At 39.3% G+C, this 18,967-nt stretch overlaps 1 protein-coding gene and 1 pseudogene across 1 annotated transcript; one reads left to right on the forward strand and one right to left on the reverse strand.

Annotated features, from left to right (window-relative positions):
* Positions 1-7,905: 7,905 nt before the first annotated feature.
* LOC118752184 (cuticle protein 38-like) lies at positions 7,906-8,755 on the forward strand. Its single transcript, XM_036487041.1, has 2 exons — positions 7,906-7,917; positions 8,042-8,755. Exons 1-2 carry the CDS (start codon positions 7,906-7,908, stop codon positions 8,753-8,755), a joined length of 726 nt encoding a protein of 241 aa, XP_036342934.1.
* An 8,860-nt stretch (positions 8,756-17,615) lies between these two features.
* Positions 17,616-17,997, reverse strand: LOC118752185 (annotated as a pseudogene).
* Between the last annotated feature and the right edge of the window lie 970 nt (positions 17,998-18,967).

An 18,967-nucleotide genomic window follows, 5' to 3' on the forward strand; every position in this document is an offset into this window, starting at 1 on the left:
TGCAGCACTTTGCGCATGGGCAACGCATTTTTCGATTGTATTTGCTGCTTATTTACTAAAAGTTGTTTTCTTCAAATGAAATGCCTATATACATACATACTATTTACATAGATATGTATTATATTTGCCTGTTTCAGTTATGTTTAAAAAAAAATATTTATATTCTAATCACACTCGGCCGCTCTGTCTGTGAGCCAATCAATCAAGCAGCCAAGCCATTGCCTCCGGCGGCCGCCACACGTCGCCCATGGAATTCCCATTAAGCCAAAATATTAGTATGCTTTGATTATTTACTTCTTCGGCACAATAATATACAAATAGTTGCAAATATGTAACTATGTCTGAAATAACCTATAAAATGTGTGTGTATGTAATGCGTATTTTTTTTATAAATATTTGAAAGTAACTGCCAAAACTAATGCACACACACACACACACACACACACACACACACACACACATACACACTTATGTATGGATGTATGGAGGTAAACTGAATTTCGTTCGAATAAAATTAAATTGAAGAAGTAAATAATGTAAAATTATGCAGCCTTTCAAAAACGCTAGAATCCGATAAATAAACAAAATTTGATAACTCGACTAATTTCGATAACTGTGCTAAATTTCGATACCTCAAAAATGTATATATCTCGACCTAAATCGATAACTCGATAAACTTACACACTAGGCTGCTCAGTCTGACTAACCAATCCACCACTCGAACGCACACTCGACTGGGCAGTCGGTCGAAAACAGGTTTCGGTTTTGCATACAAGAATTGCGACTGATTTTGTTAATGTATTATGACATATCCCAGTAGTAAACAAGTAAGAAAGTCCAAGTTCGGGCGGAGCCGAAAATTAAATCTTCTTCTTCTTCTTTTTTGGCGCTGCAACCGCCTAAGCGATTTTGGCCGAGTTCAGCAAAGCACGCCAGTCGTTTCTCCTCTGTGCCAACTGACGCCAATTGGAAACGCCAAGTGAAGCCAAGTCCTTCTCCACCTGATCTTTCCATCGCAGTGGGGGCCTCCCTCTTCCTCTGCTACCACCAGCGGGTTCCGAGTTGAATACTTTCAGAGCTGAAGCGTCGGTGTCCATTCGAACGACATGACCAAGCCAGCGGAGCCGCTGTATTTTAATTCACTATGTCCATATCGTTGTAAAGCTCATACTGCTCATCGTTCCATCGTCTGCGGTACTCGCCGTCGCCAACGCGTAAAGGCCCGTAAATCTTCCGCAAAATCTTTCTCTCAAACACTCCAAGAGCCGCCTCATCGGATGTTGTCATTGTCCATGCTTCTGCGCCATATACCAGCACGGGCATGGTGAATGACTTATAGAGCGTGGCTTTCGTACGTCGAGAGAGGACTTTACTCCTGAATTGCCTACTCAGTCCAAAGTAGCACTTGTTGGCAAGAGTGATTCTGCGTTGGATTTCAATGCTGACATTATTATCGGTGTTAAAGCTGGTTCCCAAGTAAACGAAATTCTCTACTTTCTCGAAATTGTAACTGTCAACAGTGACGTGGGTGCCAAGGCGTGAATGTGCTGACTGTTTGTTTGATGACAGGAGTTACTTTGTCTTGTCCTCGTTTACCACCAGACCCATTCGCTTTGCTTCCCTATCCAACTTGGAAAAGGCAGAACAGACTTCGCGGCTTTTGTTGCCGATGATGTCGATGTTATCGGCATAAGCCAGCAATTGCACGCTCTTGTAGTAAATTGTTCCTGAGCGGTTCAGTTCTGCAGCTCTTATTATGTTCTCCAACATCAGATTAAAGAAGTCACATGAAAGGGAGTCGCCCTGTCTGAAACCCCGTTTTGTGGCGAACGGCTCGGAGAGGTCTTTCCCAATTCTGACGGAGCTGGTGGTATTGCTCAACGTCATTTTTCACAGCCGTATAAGTTTTGAGGGGATGCCAACTTCAGACATAGCGGCGTATAGGCAACTCCTTTTAGTGCTGTCAAAGACGGCTTTAAGGTCGACAAATAGGTGGTGAGTGTCGATCCTTTTCTCGCGGGTCTTTTCCAAGATTTGGCGTATTGTGAATACCTGGTCTATGGTGGATTTTCCAGGTCTAAAGCCACACTGATAAGGCCCAATCAGTTCATTGACGGTGGGCTTAAGTCTTTCACACAGTACGCTCGATAAGACCTTGTAACCTATGCCTAGAAGGCTGATCCCGCGGTAGTTGGCGCGAATGGCGGGGTCACCTTTCTTGTGGATTGGGCACAGCACACTTAAATTCCAGTCGTCGGGCATGCGTTCATCTGACCATATTCTGCACAAGAGTTGATGCATGCACCTTATCAACTCCTCGCCGCCGTACTTGAATAGCTCAGCTGGCAGGCTGTCAGCTCCAGCAGCTTTATTGTTTTTCAGCCGCGTTATTGCTATACGTACCTCGTCATAGCCAGGCGGTGGAACGTCGACTCCGTCATCATCGACTGCGGGCACGGGTTCTTCTTCTCCACAACTTTCCGTGCTGCTTCCATTTAGTAGGGCGGAAAAGTGTTCCCTCCATAATTTAAGTACGCTCTGGACATCAGTTACTAGGTCGCCATTATTGTTCTTACAGGAGTACGCCCCGGTCTTTAAACCTTCCGTAAGTCGCCTAACTCTCTGGTAAAATTTTCGGGCATTCTTCCTGTTGGCCAACATTTCAAGCTCTTCGCACTCACGTATTTCGGCCTCTCTCTTCTTATTGCGGCAAATACGTCTCGCTTCCCTCTTCAGATCCCTATAGCGGTCCCACATAGCGCGCGTTGCGCCCGATCGCAGCGTGGCCCTGTAGGCGGCATCTTTTTTTTCTGCAGCTTCCTGACACTCCTCATCGTACCAGTTATTCTTTCGGGCTCGCTGAAATCCGACTACTTCTTCGGCTGCGGTACTTAATGAGCGGGAAATGTGGTTCCACTGCTCGCATATGTCGGTTTGTTGAAGAGTGCTCTCTGAGAGCAGGTGTGAGAGTCGAGTAGTGAAAGCGCTGGCTGTCTGTTGTGATTGCAGCTTTTCGACGTTAAGCTTTCCTTGCATATTTGGGCGCACATTTTTTGCTGCACAGAGGCGGGTACGTATCTTGGCTGCAAGAAGATAGTGGTCCGAGTCGATGTTTGGGCCTCGGAGTGTGCGTACGTCTAAAACACTGGAAGCGTGCCTTCCGTCTATCACAACATGATCGATTTGGTTTCTCGTTTTTCGATCCGGAGACAGCCACGTAGCTTGATGGATCTTTTTATGCTTGAACCTAGTACTGCATACTACCATGTTTCGGGGCCCGGCGAAGTCGATCAGCCTCAATCCGTTGTCGGACGTTTCGTCGGGGAGGCTGAATTTTCCGACGGTGGTTCCAAAGATCCCTTCCTTGCCCACCCTGGCATTGAAGTCGCCAAGCACGATTTTGATATCATGACGGGGGCAGCGCTCGTATGTGCGCTCCAAGCGCTCATATGTGCGCTCCAAGCGCTCATAAAAGAGATGCTTGGATGCCTCATCCTTCTCTTCCGTCGGGGCATGGGCGCAGATGAGCGAGATGTTGAAGAATCTCGCTTTGACGCGGATTGTGGCTAGACGCTCGTCCACCGGGGTCAACAACAGTACTCGGCGACGGAGTCTCTCTCCCACCACAAATCCAACACCGAATTTGCGCTCCTTTACATGGCAGCTGTAGTAGACGTCGCAAGGCCCCAGACATTGCTTGCCTTGCCCCGTCCAACACATTTCTTGGATGGCGGCGATGTCAGCTTTTGTCCTTACGAGGACATCAACCCACCGGGCAGAGGCACCTTCCCCATTAAGGGTCCGGACATTCCAGGTGCATGCCCTCAAATCGTAGTCCTTTAAACGTTTGCCGTGGTCGTCATCATAAGGGGGGGGGTCTCATCCGAGGCTTTGCCTTGCTTCTTCACTGGAAGTGGTTTTTACGTGGCGGGTCCCAAGCCCAGCGCACAACCCATTGCTGGGACGGGGGTGGTTTCGCAACCAAATACACGTTTATATAGCGAGCCGCTTGCTCCAAGCAGACACCCGCTTGCAGCCGCACCTACTGGTGAACAGACGCTGCAGACTTCAGTGAGCCCTTAAACCGAATAAGTCGGAGTGGCCCCACCGAAGCTCCCTCTCTTTCTGCCGTGACCCAAGGCTCCACTCGGATTGGTTACCGCATCTCGCACATGGGTTGCTCACGTTGCCCAGAGTGCGCGAACGAGGACGCAAGAGTCGGGATTGAGTATAGCCATGCAACTGTTACTGCATACCCAGCGCAACGACTATACCCCATTGCACTCCAACATTAAATACCCGGCGCAAATATTAAGTATATGTTTTTCACCTTTCCGAAAGCTACCGCTACATGGTAAGCCGGGCTGTATCAATTTTGAGTAAATTAGCTTCCTTAAATTCTGAAATATTGAAGTTTCAAGCATTCCCGAAATTTACCGTTATATGAAAAGCTCCGTAATTTTAGTCCGATTTCAATAATTTTCAACGGTTTGCTTTTATGTGGCAAGCACAATAACCATACCGAGTTTGGTACAAATTGGTATAACGGTTACTGAGATACATATATATGATCATAAGGGAGCGGTGCCACGCCCATTTTCCAAAATTTTATCATAAACGTCTTTCTTGGTAAAGGGTTGTTGCAAGCATAAATTTTGAATAAATTAGCTTTAATATTTACTGATTTATCGAAGATTTTGTATTTCTCTAAATTACCGTTATATGGGATGTGAGCGTGGTTATTGTCCGATTTTAAAAATTTTCAGCCATTTGGTATGCTGTACCAAGGCCAACAACTGTGCCAAGTTTGGAAGAAATCGGTGCTGCGGTTGCCAAGATATACACATGTAACCATAAGTGGGCGTGGCTACGCCCATTTTTCAAAAATTTATAATATTCTTATTTTTCGTCTAAAAATCATTGTAAATGTCAATTTTGAGTGAATAATCTTCAGTAGTTACTAAAATATCGCAGTTTTCATATTTCTGAAAATTACCGTTATATGGAAGGTAGGCGTGGTTATTGTCCGATTTTGCCCATTTTCAATACCATCACACAGACGGACGGACGGACGGACAGACAGACGGTCACCGCTTAATCGATTTCTATTTTCATTCTGATCATTTATGTATACATTTGTCTATATCTATCTCGATTCGTTTTGCCTGTTACAAACAACCGTTATGTGAACAAAGTTATAATACCCTTGTGCACAAGTGCGCTCGGGTATAAAAATAAGGAGCAGAAAGCAATTCGGAAGCCCTTCTCTAGAATATAGAGGGCCTTCACATCTGCATGATTTCCTTAATTATTAGTCCGTGATTTTCGCAAGGTAAACTGGCACTCTCTTGCCCCTGTTACCCATACAAAACCGGCTTTAGGCCGGCTGAGCAGTGCAGTGTGTGGAAGTTCGTTTTCTAGTCACACAAATTCTTCTTTTTCATTCATTTCTCTTGTCCACTGAAGCCACTTGGTCTTCCCATCGCAGTGGGAGCCTTTGCTATCACGAGCGGGTTCCGAGTTGAATACTTCCAGAGCTGGAGCATCGGAGTCCATTCAAACGTAATGGCCAAGCCAACGGAGCTGCTGTATTTTAATTCGCTGCACTATGTCCATGTCGTTGTAAAGCTCATACAGCTAATCGTTCTATAATCTGCGGTACTCGCGATCGCCAGCGCGTGGAGGCCCGTTAATCTTTTACAAAATCTTTCTCTCGAATACTCCAAGAGCCACCTCATCGGATGTTATTGTCCATACCAAATTCCTTTTGGTGCTGTCGAAAGCGGCTTTGAAGTCGCTGTAATTGGCGCGGAGTACGGTGTCACATTTCTTGTGGATTGAGCAGAGCACACTTGAATTCCAGTCGTCGGACATGCGTTCATCTGACCATATTCTTCAATTCTTCTTGATGCATATACCTTATCACCGACCTTCCGTAAGTCGCCTAACTCTCTGGTAAATTTTTTTCTGGCGTTTTTTCAGTCGGCCAGCATTTCAAGCTCTTCGCACTATCGTTTTTCGGTCTCTCTCTTCTTATTGCGGCAAATACGTCTCGCTTCCCTCTTCAGGCCGCTATATCGGTCACTCATAGCTTCGTGACATTCCTAATCGTACCAGTTGTTCTTTCGGGCTCGCTGATATCCGACTACTTCTTCGGCGGCGGTACCTAATAAGTGGGAAATGTGTTTCCACTGCTCGCATATGTCGGCTTGTTGAACAGTGCTCTCTGAGATTAGGTGTGAGAGTCGAGTAGCGAATGCATTGGCTGGCTGTTGTGACTGCTGCTTTTCGACGTTGAGCTTTCCTTGCATTGTTGGGCGTACATTTTTTACTGATAGCGCCCCGAGACGATGTTTGGGCCTTGGAGTGTACGTACGTCTAAGACAATGGAAGCGTGCGTTCCGTTTATCACAACATGTTCGATTTGGTTTCTCGTTTTTTCGATATGGAAACAGCCATGTGGATTTGCGCATCTTTTTATGCTGAAACCAAGTACTACATATTACCATGTTTGGGGTCCCGGCGAAGTCGATTAGCCTCAGGCCGTTGTCGGACGTTTCGTCGTGGTTCCAAAAATTCCTTCCTTGCCCGTCCTGGCATTGAAGTCGTAAAGCACGATTTTGTTATAATGGCGGGGGCAGCGCTCATGTGCGCTCCAAGCGCTCATAGAAGAGATCCTTTAATGCCTCGTCCTACTCCTCCGTCGGGGGGTGGGCAAAAATGAGTGAGTTGTTGTAGAATCTTGCTTTGATGCGCATTGTGACGAGTCGTTCGTCCACCGGAAAACTCGCGGCACTTTATTATTCTCATTGTAGTTTACAAGTCAGAGAAGTTTCGGTCTAACTAATGAACTTTTCGGATAATTATTCTTTCAGCGAGATTACACAACTACTCTTAGCTTTAAAGCATTAACGTATTTTACATTTGAAGTAAGAAAGAAAGGAAACCGGAATGGCGCTCCAAACTTCCTCTAATCCACCAGATTAAAATTTGTATTTTCGTCTCTATTTTTTATTGAATACATATCTACAGCCACGAGTCTGTAGATAGTAGAGTACATATACTAGTAACTACATACATAAAGTTGTATATGCATGAATGCATTTAGCTGCACATTCATACATACATACATGTGTATGTACATATGCATATAAATGCTAACAGAAAACTAACTTCTTGCTATAAAATTCCTTGATAATTTGCCAACGGCGTATAACGATGGCAAGTCCTTGAATGACAGCAAACTGAGCACTTTTGTATTGTTTTGCAATAGAACGCAATTTGTTACTATACACACACATATACAAACTAATTCATACACACATACACAAGCAACCACATAAAAGCCATAGAACCGACCATAGCGTCACTCAAAGTGCTACGGTTTTGACAAATTGATGTCGCAGACGACGAACATTTGCATTAAGAAGTTAACAAAAGTTGGCAAAGCGTGCAACCAAACCCGGGCAGATGAAGGAGGTATAGAAGTAGAAGCAGCAGCAGCAGCAGCAGAATCAGTAGAAGCTATAGAAGAGAGAGACATAGAAAAAGAAGATGAAGACGGAGATGGGAAAGAAGCAGGAGCAGCAGCGGCAGAATAAGAAGAAGTGGAAGCAGAAGCAGAAACAGAATAAGTGGAATACTCACTAAGTACTAATACAGTATAAAATGCAACGAGTACCAGAACCACCACCACCCTATAAAATGCGAACGATCCACTGTACTGGAATGCATTCTATGCACGACTCAGCGCACCAACGTTGATTAAAAGCGGCAAACTCAAGAATTCGCAACGACTAAGAAGTAGAAACGACGAAAGGAAGGAAGGAAGGAAGAAAGGAAGCAAACACAAAAAGTAAAGAAAAAAGACACAAATAAAAGAATACCCATCAAATATTACTCAGGATGTCGAAACTCGTAAGTGGTTGATTGAATTGAGGAAAGGACTTTTTATGCGCGCATAAACACACACACACACACACACACACATGCACACGCTTCAATAAACTAGTTATGTATTGAATTCTTTATATTCTTGCAGTTGTTGTTGCTATTGCTGATTGCTGTATGCGCTGCTTGCGTAACAGCTAAAGCTGAACCCCAACAAGTCGCTTTAGCTGCGCCTGTTGCTGTCGCTACTGCTCCTGTGGTGGCCGCCCCATACGTAGCAGCTGCATACACTACTTCTCCATATGCTGCAGCTGCACCCGCGCCTGCCCCTGTAGCCACCACCACCGCTTTTGGCATACCACCATACGCTGCATACTCATCACCCTACGCTGCGTATACGTCACCTTATGTCGCCTCACCTTATGCCGCCTCACCTTATGCCGCCGCATACACAGCTGCCGCCGCATACACTAATGCTCCATTGAACTCCGCGGTCGCCAGTCAACGTGTCGATGTACAGAGCAATTACTATGCAACACCAGTGATAGCTGCTGCCTCACCTGCCAAGTTGGTCGCACCCAGCTCAGCTGCTTTTGTTGCGCCTGCTGCGCCTGCTGCACCTGCTGCTGCATACTCGGCACCCATAGCTGCCGCTTACACAGTTGCTGCTGCTCCTGCTCCCATACCCGCTGCTGTAGCTGCTTATACAGCGCCTTCCGTTGCATCCATAGCTCCAGCTCGCTATGTTGCCCCTGCGGCAGTTGCTTCAACAGCTCGTTATGTGGCCCCTGCCGCATCGGTAATAGCTCCTGCTCCAATTGCTGCAGCACCAGCTAAGCTCGTTGCACCAAGTGTTGTTGTCTAAGCTGTGCTCACATGCTCATACGGGTATGTACATATGTATATGAATGTGTAGCTCCTAAACCGATAAATACATATTTGGCAAATACGTGAATGTTCTTCAGTAGCGCTTTAAGTTGACACCTGTTAACCTCCCCAGCCATTTTTGCTTTTGTCTTTTACTTCTATGTACGAGTACGTTCGAGTATTTCATTTATTAATATTGCAAGTACCTGAATAAAAGGAGAAGAAATATGCTCATAAAATCGCTAGTAAATTGTTTAGAGTACTTCTCGCACAAAGTTATTTGCTCGTGAGTGTGTACTCAGCAGTGAGAAATGTGAATTTATTCATAAAAGCACTAGCTGTTTGTTATATATTTTGCAACTGGTTTCGAAATGGGTTTAAGTGCTTTGCAAACAAAATCTGCCCACTTTGCCAAGGTCTCTTCAAAAACTGGCGGTGATAATAAAATGAGATGCCTTGGGGGGGGTTTCGAGAGTTTCTTGGGCTGTTTTTGAGGAACGAACCGCATTTTTCACAAATTTTCGGAGTTTTTCTTATTTTCTTATTCGAGATTTTTCGGGTATCTTTTGGGAATATTCTCAAATTTTTTAAAACAATTTTCGGGACTCTTCGTGTTTTATTTTTTCTGTGACTGTTTGAGAGTAAGCTTTCAGAATTTTTGTTATTTTTTATTTTATTTTTTTCGGTTTTCCCTTGGATTTTCTATCTTTTTTAAGAAATTTTCGGGACTCTTCGTCTTTTGTTTTGCTCTGTGACTGTTTACGCATTTCTTGGACTTTTTTCAGGAATATTAGGCATTTTTTCGTAAGCTTTCAGAATTTTTTAAAATTTATTTTTCGGGACTTTTCGTGTTTTATTTTGCTCTCTGTGACTGTTTTGTAGTATCTTGGATTTTTTTCAGGAATATTCAGCATTTTTTCGTAAGCTTTCAGAATTTTTCTTATTTTATTATTCGAGATTTTTTGGTATCTTTTGGGAATCCTCTAACTTTTTAAAGCAATTTTCGGGACTTTTAGTGTTATTTTGCTCTGTGACTGTTTAAGTGTCTTGGGGTTTTTTTTTCAGGAATATTCCGCATTTTTTCGTAAGCTTTCGGAATTGCTCTTATTTTATTTTTCCGGATTTCTTTGAATTGGCTAACTCTTTTTTAAGAAATTTTCGGGACTTTTCGTGTTTTAGCGAGCAAAATGTGATTGTTTAGGAGTTTCTTGGGATTTTTTCAGGAATATTCGGCATTTTTTCGTAAGCTTTCGGAAATTTTCTTATTTTATTTTTCCAGGTTATGCGGGGTCTTCTAGGATTTTTTTTAACTTTTTTTGGAAATTTTTAGGACTTTTACGTGTTTTATTTTGATCTGTGGCTGTTTAAGTGCTTCTTGGAATTTCAACAGGAATACTCGGAATTTTTCGTAAGCTTTCAGAATTGTTCTTATTTTATTTTTCCAGATTTTTTGCCAACTTTTAGGATTTGCTCAGAATTTTTTATATTTTTTTTTTGGTAATTTTCGGATCTCTTCGACTTTTACTTTTCGGTATCTCTCGAAAAGTTTTTTTGATTACAGTTCCAAAAGTGCATTAAAATCGTAATTTGAATAACCAAAATATAAAAATCTAACATTTAAATACTTTTCTGCTTAACAATTTAATAGGAAAGCTTTTATTTTTATTATTTTTCGTTTTTTTTTCGAAACTTTATACAATTTTCTTGTTTTTTTTCTGGAATTATATGCATTTGTTCGTAAGTTCTCGGAATTGCCCGTATTCGATATCTCCAGATTTTTTGTTATCATTTGGGAATTTTTTGAGGACCTTGGTGATTTATTTTCATTAGTTTTCGGTATTCTTCTTGTTTTATTTTTCGTGAATTCTCTGCATAGTTTTCGGAATTTTGTGAATTTTTTCGGTATCTTTCAGGTCTAAAAATGCATTTAAATCACAACTTGGCTTTTTATGAGTAGCCGGAAAATAAAAAACAAAAATTATTATTAAATAATTTTCTGCTCGAAAATTTGTCAGGAAAGCTTTACTTTTTTTTTGCATTTTCGGATGTTTTTGGGAGCCTATTCAGATTTTCGTGTAATTTTATCCCGGACGGATTGGGCTTTCGCAATTTTTCGGGATTGTAATTAATTTACTTATCGGATCTCCTCGGTACTTTCCAAAATTTTTGGGAGTTTTCGGGATTCATCGTGTGGCATTTTGCGGCACTTTCCCGGATTTTTAGGTATTCTTCATTTTAATTTTCATTATTTTTTCGCGAATTTTGGGACTTTTCAGGTCCAAAAATATTGATTTTTCGCGATCGTTTGTAATTTTTTCGGGACTTTCCAAAGCTTTCTTGGGAGGTTTCGGGATCTATCGCGTTGTATTTTTCGGGATTTCTCGGGAACTTATTTAGCCATGCTTTGCATTTTATTTTCGGATTTTTCGGGTCCTTTCGGAAGTTTGGTGAATTTTCAAGTAAAAAAAAATTTAATCATAAGTTTGCGTTTTATGAATTCCGAAAAATTAATGTCATGCAATTATACTATCCCGATCCTTTACAGAAATCGCCAGTTTTCGAAATATTGGTTCCATAAAGTTTTGTAAAGTACGGTGTATTTATTCAGAGTCAAATACCATTATAAGGAAAATCATTTAAGAGTCATTTTTTAAAACTATCCTTTTCAGGACTAGTACTGTCCCTCAAAATTGTATTATCTTCATGATAATCTACCATTAAACTAACCATCTACAAATTATCGTCTTACTTGTATTAGAATGTGACTGCCTTGTTAGGAATTTGTTGAAATTCTTCCTTTGCATTTTTGTTGTTGTAGAGGTATTGTCATGCGCTTAGAGTAGATAGAATGCGAACGTGGAGTTATGGTCATTTCTCTTAAAGGCACTTCATAATACCGACGATGATGAACATGATTACATACATATATATATATATACCCACTGGGAAAATAGGTAAGCACCTTGCGAGGTAAGCCATGTTTTCTTTCGGTTTTTAGTACCAAAATTGTCATCATGGCCAATGTCATCTACTAGTAAAGGGCAAAATGAACACCTCCGAAAACACATTACGTTGTCAGTTGCAAAATAACGTGCAGCCGAAGTTATTTCCAAGCACCGAACTACTCCGAGCGACTGCTCTGCATTACACGTAACTTACTTTGTAAAGCGGCTCAGAAGTATATCTGATACCAAATGTACATTCTAAATTCCTACTTACATAAGGCGGCCATGCCTTTGTAAAAGTAAGGGACGTTCGGCAGGGAAATGGTAATGACTGCCAGGTGAAGAGTAAGTTGCTAATAAGGTATTATTACGTGCTCCTAATTCCCACTGGGTATATATAAATAGATATGTATACATTAGATCGTACCACCTTACAAGCAAACAAAGTATTTCGGCAGGGCAATTCGATTTTTTTTTTCGCCAGACCTCGGCGTCGCCTTTTGACAATTTTCGTTGATATCTACATACTGCTATAGAAATTTTTTTTTTAATAGTTATACAGGAATAATCGAAATACCTCAATTTCATGACATTAGGGTGGTACGTTAGGGTGATAAGAACCGACATCTGCGTAAGTACTAGAACGCACAGTGGGAGAAATAACGAAAAAAGTTGGCCAATATTCAAAAAATCAAAGTTGTCCGACTATTGCAAAACATGAAGGGTATTCACGATCCATTGCATACTGTCTAGCATGGTGCATAGATAGTATAAATAGCATGATTGGCTAATTTTGTTGTTGTCTGAACACTATCTAAATATGCACCTATGGTAATTTGTCATAAGGAAGGTCCATTGCATAGTGGATGAAAAATATAAGTCACACCTTTTTTGTATCTCATTCACTAGAGTAGTTTGAGCTTGCTATTCTCACTAAAGTTTGTGCATTGACTCTAAAATTCTGCTTCGGAAATTTTATTTTAAAGTAGTGGTTAAAGCACTTAATTATTTTTTTGCGAGATAGAGAGCGTTTCTGACGGTATCTCAAATAATCTAAGTCATTAAATTTAAATTTTCGACACAAGTAATTATATCTAAAAATGTATTGTAAAAACTGTCTAAAAAAAATATATATGTATAAGCATAGTTTTTATTTGATTATTGAAAAATAGCAAAAAAATGTACTTCAGGTATTCAAAAAGGGAGTTTACAGATTCATCCGAGTTCTGTTGTAATTCACGACTAAATAGCGCGATAAAATAATAACAGTGCTCATTGTGTTGTGTGGAAAACGTACACATGGCAACAATCATTTTGGTGCGGCAATTGTTAAAGCTGTTTGGGACAGACTTTCTTGTGCTGATTACAAATCCGTAAGTATAAAGTTTCGATCAGGTCAGGATTTTGAGAAAAACGAGGTCAAAATGTCAAAAAATACTGAGATTTTTGCAATATTTTAGGAGCTCTAGAAAAGAAAGAAAACGTGATAAAACCTCTCACTTAGGCTTAAATAAAATCTAGAACTCTCGGCTACTGTCGCTGAAAATACCCTGCCTGCACCTTAAACTGATGGTCACTTATAGTCATTTATTGAACAACAAAAAAATATTGGAAACAAACATTTTTGTTAGTCAGTTTTTTCTGTTCAATAAATGACTATAAGTGACCTTTGGGTCAAGATGCGTGGATGGTATTTTCAGGGACAGTATTCGAGAGTTCTATGTTTAATTTGAGAGTAAGTTATACTAATATTCACTAAAGAAGCTTGTGTTTCAAATTTGAAGCCTAGGTTAATTTTTGCCATATATGGCCAGCTTTTTCGTGATTTCTCCCACTGTGGAATGAGGTACTTGAAGTCGATGAACTTTGGAAAAAACAAGAAAACAAATACTTTAAAACCCGACTATAACGAACGAACGAATTTGTTTTTTCTGGTACGGTCTAATGTACATGTATCCATACATGCATACATACATACATAAGTGCATAGTTATGCGAAATACATATATATATATATATGTATATATAAATGTATGTATGTTCTTAAATATTTCAAGCTTAAGCATAGAGCCAGCAATGCGGCCGAAGAAGAACGCATAAATGGTAGTAGTGGCAGCGGTCTACACTTTGCTCTTCCATCAGAGATCTTAGATTTGGCTAAAAACTTTGGTTTTATTGATAATAGACTTGGGACAACGTGTTGAAGGGGCGAAGAAGTTTAAGTCATGAAGTAAATTTTTCCTCTCTACAAAGAAATGGTAATAAATATTTTACAATAGAGCATCGCTAAGTATGTACTCGTATACATGCACATAAATACCGTGTTCTTGTGCGAATTTTACTTGTTTTTTTTTTTGAGCAATTTAAATTCGCTGCAAATAATTTATAAAATTTAACAAGATGAATTTTTATTTGTGCTTTTTTTGTCTTAGATTTTCACTAGAAGAAATTTGTCTAAAATGTCTTTGTGACTGATTCTGAGTACATATCGCTACTATGGTTTAAGATGAAAGGCAAAAAATCGTAAATTTTTCTTACGATGGACTATGTACTAGGATTGCGAGATCTCAACGGGAATTATTTAGGCAAATATTGGTTGTCGGGAGTCTTTCGATCTCATGCGCAAATCTGTGTAGCTCCGAGCATCCTGAGGGAAGAACTATATTTGTCTGCATTGAAGATACTGGCTTCCTTAGTTTGGAAAACGACAGATATCCAGAATGCTTTTCGTGCTCGTAATTCTGGCTTTGATGCCAGTTGCCGGCAAGTGAAAAATCACAGGAGGGTGAGAAATTAGAAGTTGTGGCCATTCACGAAGAGTTAATGTACCACCGACAAAAATACCGGTAACAAAACAGATAAAGTTATCGATAACAAATACGCAAAAAAAGGGTAGATAGTAAAATCGATAACCAAATCGATAAAATTTTCGATATCAAAATTGATAAAAATATCGATAAAAAGTCGAAAAAAATAGATAAAAAATATCGATAACAAAATCGATAAAAAATATCGATAACAAAATCCATAACAATATCGATAACCAAATCGATAAAAATATCGGTAACAAAATCGATAAAAATACCGATAGCAAAATCGAACCAAATATCGATATCAAAATCAATATCAAAATCAATATCAAAATCAATAACAAAATCGAAATCAATAAAAATATCGATAAAAATATCCATAACAAAAAAGATAAAGTTATCGAAAACAAATTCGAAAAAAATGTAGATAGCAAAATCGATAACAATATGGTTTTGCTGTGGGACCTCTTTTTGACTCCATATTCAGAACGCTCCGCATTTGGTTGGCTGGATCCCTTCTTGATTGAAAATTTAATTTTCCTCTCACAGACTAGATACAAAGACAAAAACAGAAAAATAAATAAATACTTTGACTCCCTACTCACTCCTTATTCGGAGCGCTCCGAAAACTCTCACTCGAGGTGTTGGTGTGCGAGTCCCTTATGAGTCGTTGAGAGCGTTCGGCTTTTGGCTAGCTGGTCTGTGGCTGAATGCTTGGGTTTGTCTCCTATAAAAAAAAAAACGTATACGATTAGAATCACCAACCAGCTACTGAGCTACTGGTAATCCATTAAAAGATTCGGGCTAGGTTAGTTGGGCTGTAGACCATAGCAGAACAAAAGTTTGCCGCACACCCCTGAGTATGAAGTATATTTGCAAAGTAATTTCGAATTTTTATTTTTTTTTTGCCGAATTTAGGGTTAGGCTTTTAATCTTTTTCTCGTCATATCTTCAGCATTTACAATCGTATCATAAAGTATGACGTATTGATGGTTATGCCCCGAGGAAGCAATGTTTTCATTCCAAGTTCATTGACCTCAAATAGCACGTTCTTGTACTTCCCCACTAGATCTTCCTAACACCCTAAAATACCACCCTAATGCCAGTAATTTACAACTCAACAAAAAATATTAAACTTTTGCTAAGGAAGTATTTTGACTATTCCAGTAGAACTATTAAAAAAAAAAACTAGTGAACCCGCATGGCGTTAAAACACCCAAAATTGTATTTCCAAAACTTTAAAAATATTCCAACTGTTAGTCAGAGTTATAGAAGAACAGTCTATTTTAATTTCGACAAATTTCAAATCACCCAATACCGATGAAAAAAGCTCTTAATTAAAAAACTAAAACTTTATCACCTACAGGCTAAGGTCTTTGATTTGACCTCTCATTTTTGAAATTGAATAATTTGAATGTAACTTTTTAAACACGTGGCAACCCTCTTCTAACATTCCAAATAATCAAACTTAAGATTTCTTAACATTCTTTCCTTTGACTATGGTATTTTTATATTTCATATACATACTGTTTTTTTATTAGTCAATTGAGTTGGACCTTTCAAATAGGATGCAGCCTCCTTCAAAAGGATTTTCAAGCTTAATCCTTGTTAATTCCCCTTTGCCGGATATTACGATACATATTTTAATTAACTGATGAATTAAGTGGAATGTGATTTTTCAAACATGTGGCAACCCCGCTAAATACAGTTCAGAAATAAAAAAATTTTCAAACCCCTTTCGATTGATATTTATTAATTATTTATTTAACTTATTAAATAACTTGAATTAATTTATATAAACAGGTGGCAACCCTCTTTGAACACATCAAAAATATTCTTAGCATTCAAACTAAAGATTTCTTAACACCCCTTCGTTTGACATCCATATTTAGATTTTTCATATAACGTGTGTATAAGTAAACTAAATTCCACATTTAAAGCAGGTGGCAACCCTCTTCGAAATATTTCAAACAACTACTTTCTGAAACCCCTTCGATTGGAACCAATATGGCGATACATATTTCTTTTACCTAATATGATTTTTTAAACAGGTGGCAACCCGCCTAAGAAACAAAGCTTTTCAAAACCATTTCGACTGATACCCAATTGGCAATAATTGATTTATTTTTTTTTAAATAATCTGAATATAAATTTTTAAAAGGTGGCAACTCTTTTCAAAAAAGTAAAACCTTATTGCACATCTGTAGTCCAAGCCTTTTAATTTGACACCTCATTTCTGAAGATCGAACGGACGGTGCGGACATGATGACATTGATTATTACATAATTTTAGTCGAATTGCTTAACATGTGGCAACTCTTTTCGAAAAACTAAAATGAGTTTGCACATCTACAGACCAAATGCTTTAATTTGACATTCTCCTGGACAAAAAATCCCTTTGCATATTATATATATAGATTGTTGTTGCCGAATGTACATAGGTGTCACCAAAAAAGTAAAAGTCGGTCTATAGTTTCGACACTAAAATTTCATTTTTTGTTTTCAAAATTTCATTGCAAAAACACTTTAGTCTCAGAGGTGTAGGACGAACTTTTATTGTTTACTTGTAAGGTTGTACGGTCTATTGAGCAGCCTTAAGTAGAGTTCTTGACGACTCGCAGATCTTCATTCTAAAGTACATCTGGTAAAATTTTCGAAACTTTTACGAATTCAGTCTTTGCATAGATTAATCAGCTCTTCGAGCCAAACGTGTTCACCTATCCTTTGGTTATCCTTTCACATCTCGTAGTAGCTACCGACTTCGTGTTTGTGTGGCTCCAAACACGGACGGCGCGGCGTTTGAGCTTGTATGCTTCATTATTGTAAGCTTCCGCAGCAGCCCATAAAGTAAACTACACAAAAAAAAAAGGTTTCTGGCACATAGCGTATTTAATCTAATTTTGTTTCCACTATAAACAACTATCGCACAAAAGTTGCTACATAAATTTTTACATTTTACTATGTTATGGTGCTAAATCAAATTAAAAACCAGCAAATTAATTTAAATACTTTCTAATTAACTTTTATTATTATTACTTTGTCCATTTACATAGTAGTAACTAGACAACTTTGGCTGTGGCATAGTTTCGTACATAGTTGGGAATTTACAGGAAAATTGGCGGTGTTGCCGCTGCTGCCGCTGCTGGAGCAGCATAATGGATGGATGGAGCTGGCAGTGGTGCAACTAAGGGTGTGGCAAGCCGTGCGATGGGAGCAGCAGCCGCAAGTAGCGGAGCAGCAGCAATACCGTTATATTGCCGAGCAATCACTTGGCTACTGGTGGCTGTAATGACTGGCGCTGCAGCGGCCAAAGCCACTGGAGCTGCAGCGAGCTGTGGTGCATGCAAGATGGCAGGCAGGCTTTGCTGTGACGCAAGCAACGATGGCAAAAATGACAATAGCCTGAAAAAAAATTTTGATATCCATTAACACTGAAAGTGAACACTTTTGGGCGTTGTCCTTCAAGGAACTTACGTATTTGAACATTTTGTATTTACTTAGCGATATAGTGCGGTAATTGTATTGCTGCTGTACGCCACTTACTGTATCGCACTCAATGTACGAGTAAAGTTTGTTTTGATTGCAATGACAGACAATTTAATTCTGTTTTGAAGCGGGCAAGTAGCTTTTAATTTATATCGCATCAGCTAGTTTGCTTACTCCTAATACATATAACTTATAGATTCTTTCACTAATTTGGATTAGATTATGTATGCTTTTAACGGTAATGTTATAGAAAAAAATAAAAAATTAATAACTAAGTGACTTATCAGTGCTAGATTGTATACTAGGGTGGTCCAAAAAGTAAAGTCGGAAGTTGAATGCTCTTCAGATTTCTTATTCGTCCCCGCATTGCATTTTCTGGGTTTTTTGGCGGACCTATAAAACATAGTTACCACGAAAAAATTTCTTGAAGAGAAACAAAGTTTTCCAATCGAAAAATATTGATTTAAAAAAATTCTATACCATTTCTACGAAAAGTTGATTATTTTCCCATATAAAATTCATGGAAAACTTTAAACGCTTCGAGCCACCTCTAAATATTTTTAGATTAAAAAAAAAAGGAAATTTTTTTTCGGTATAGAGTAATCCTAGGGTGTGATAGCATAAATATTTCGACTATACTTTTTCATATGCATTTTTGGACCACCCTAGCGCATACATATATAATTCTCTTGTAACTGACCAATGTCAACAAATCCACCCGCCTTAAGTTGGTTTGCCTTTTTTCTTATTTTTTTTTCTGCATATTTTTATTTTGGAATTTATTTTTGCTTTTATTTCTGTCAAGTACGAGTAGTAACTTAGCCGTGGTAGGTACATTGTTTGCATACAAAATGCGGAATGAAGAGCTAAGTTGCTCGCTTTTACATCACAAAACCTGACAGAAATTTTTCGCGAGCATGTGTTTTGAATTTTTAATTAGTTTTAAAAGTTCGCGCAAACATTCAGAAAG

Source organism: Rhagoletis pomonella, unplaced genomic scaffold (assembly GCF_013731165.1).
Source record: "Rhagoletis pomonella isolate Grant_MI unplaced genomic scaffold, Rhpom_1.0 Rhpom_scaffold_01291, whole genome shotgun sequence".
Taxonomy (NCBI): Eukaryota; Metazoa; Arthropoda; class Insecta; order Diptera; family Tephritidae; genus Rhagoletis; species Rhagoletis pomonella.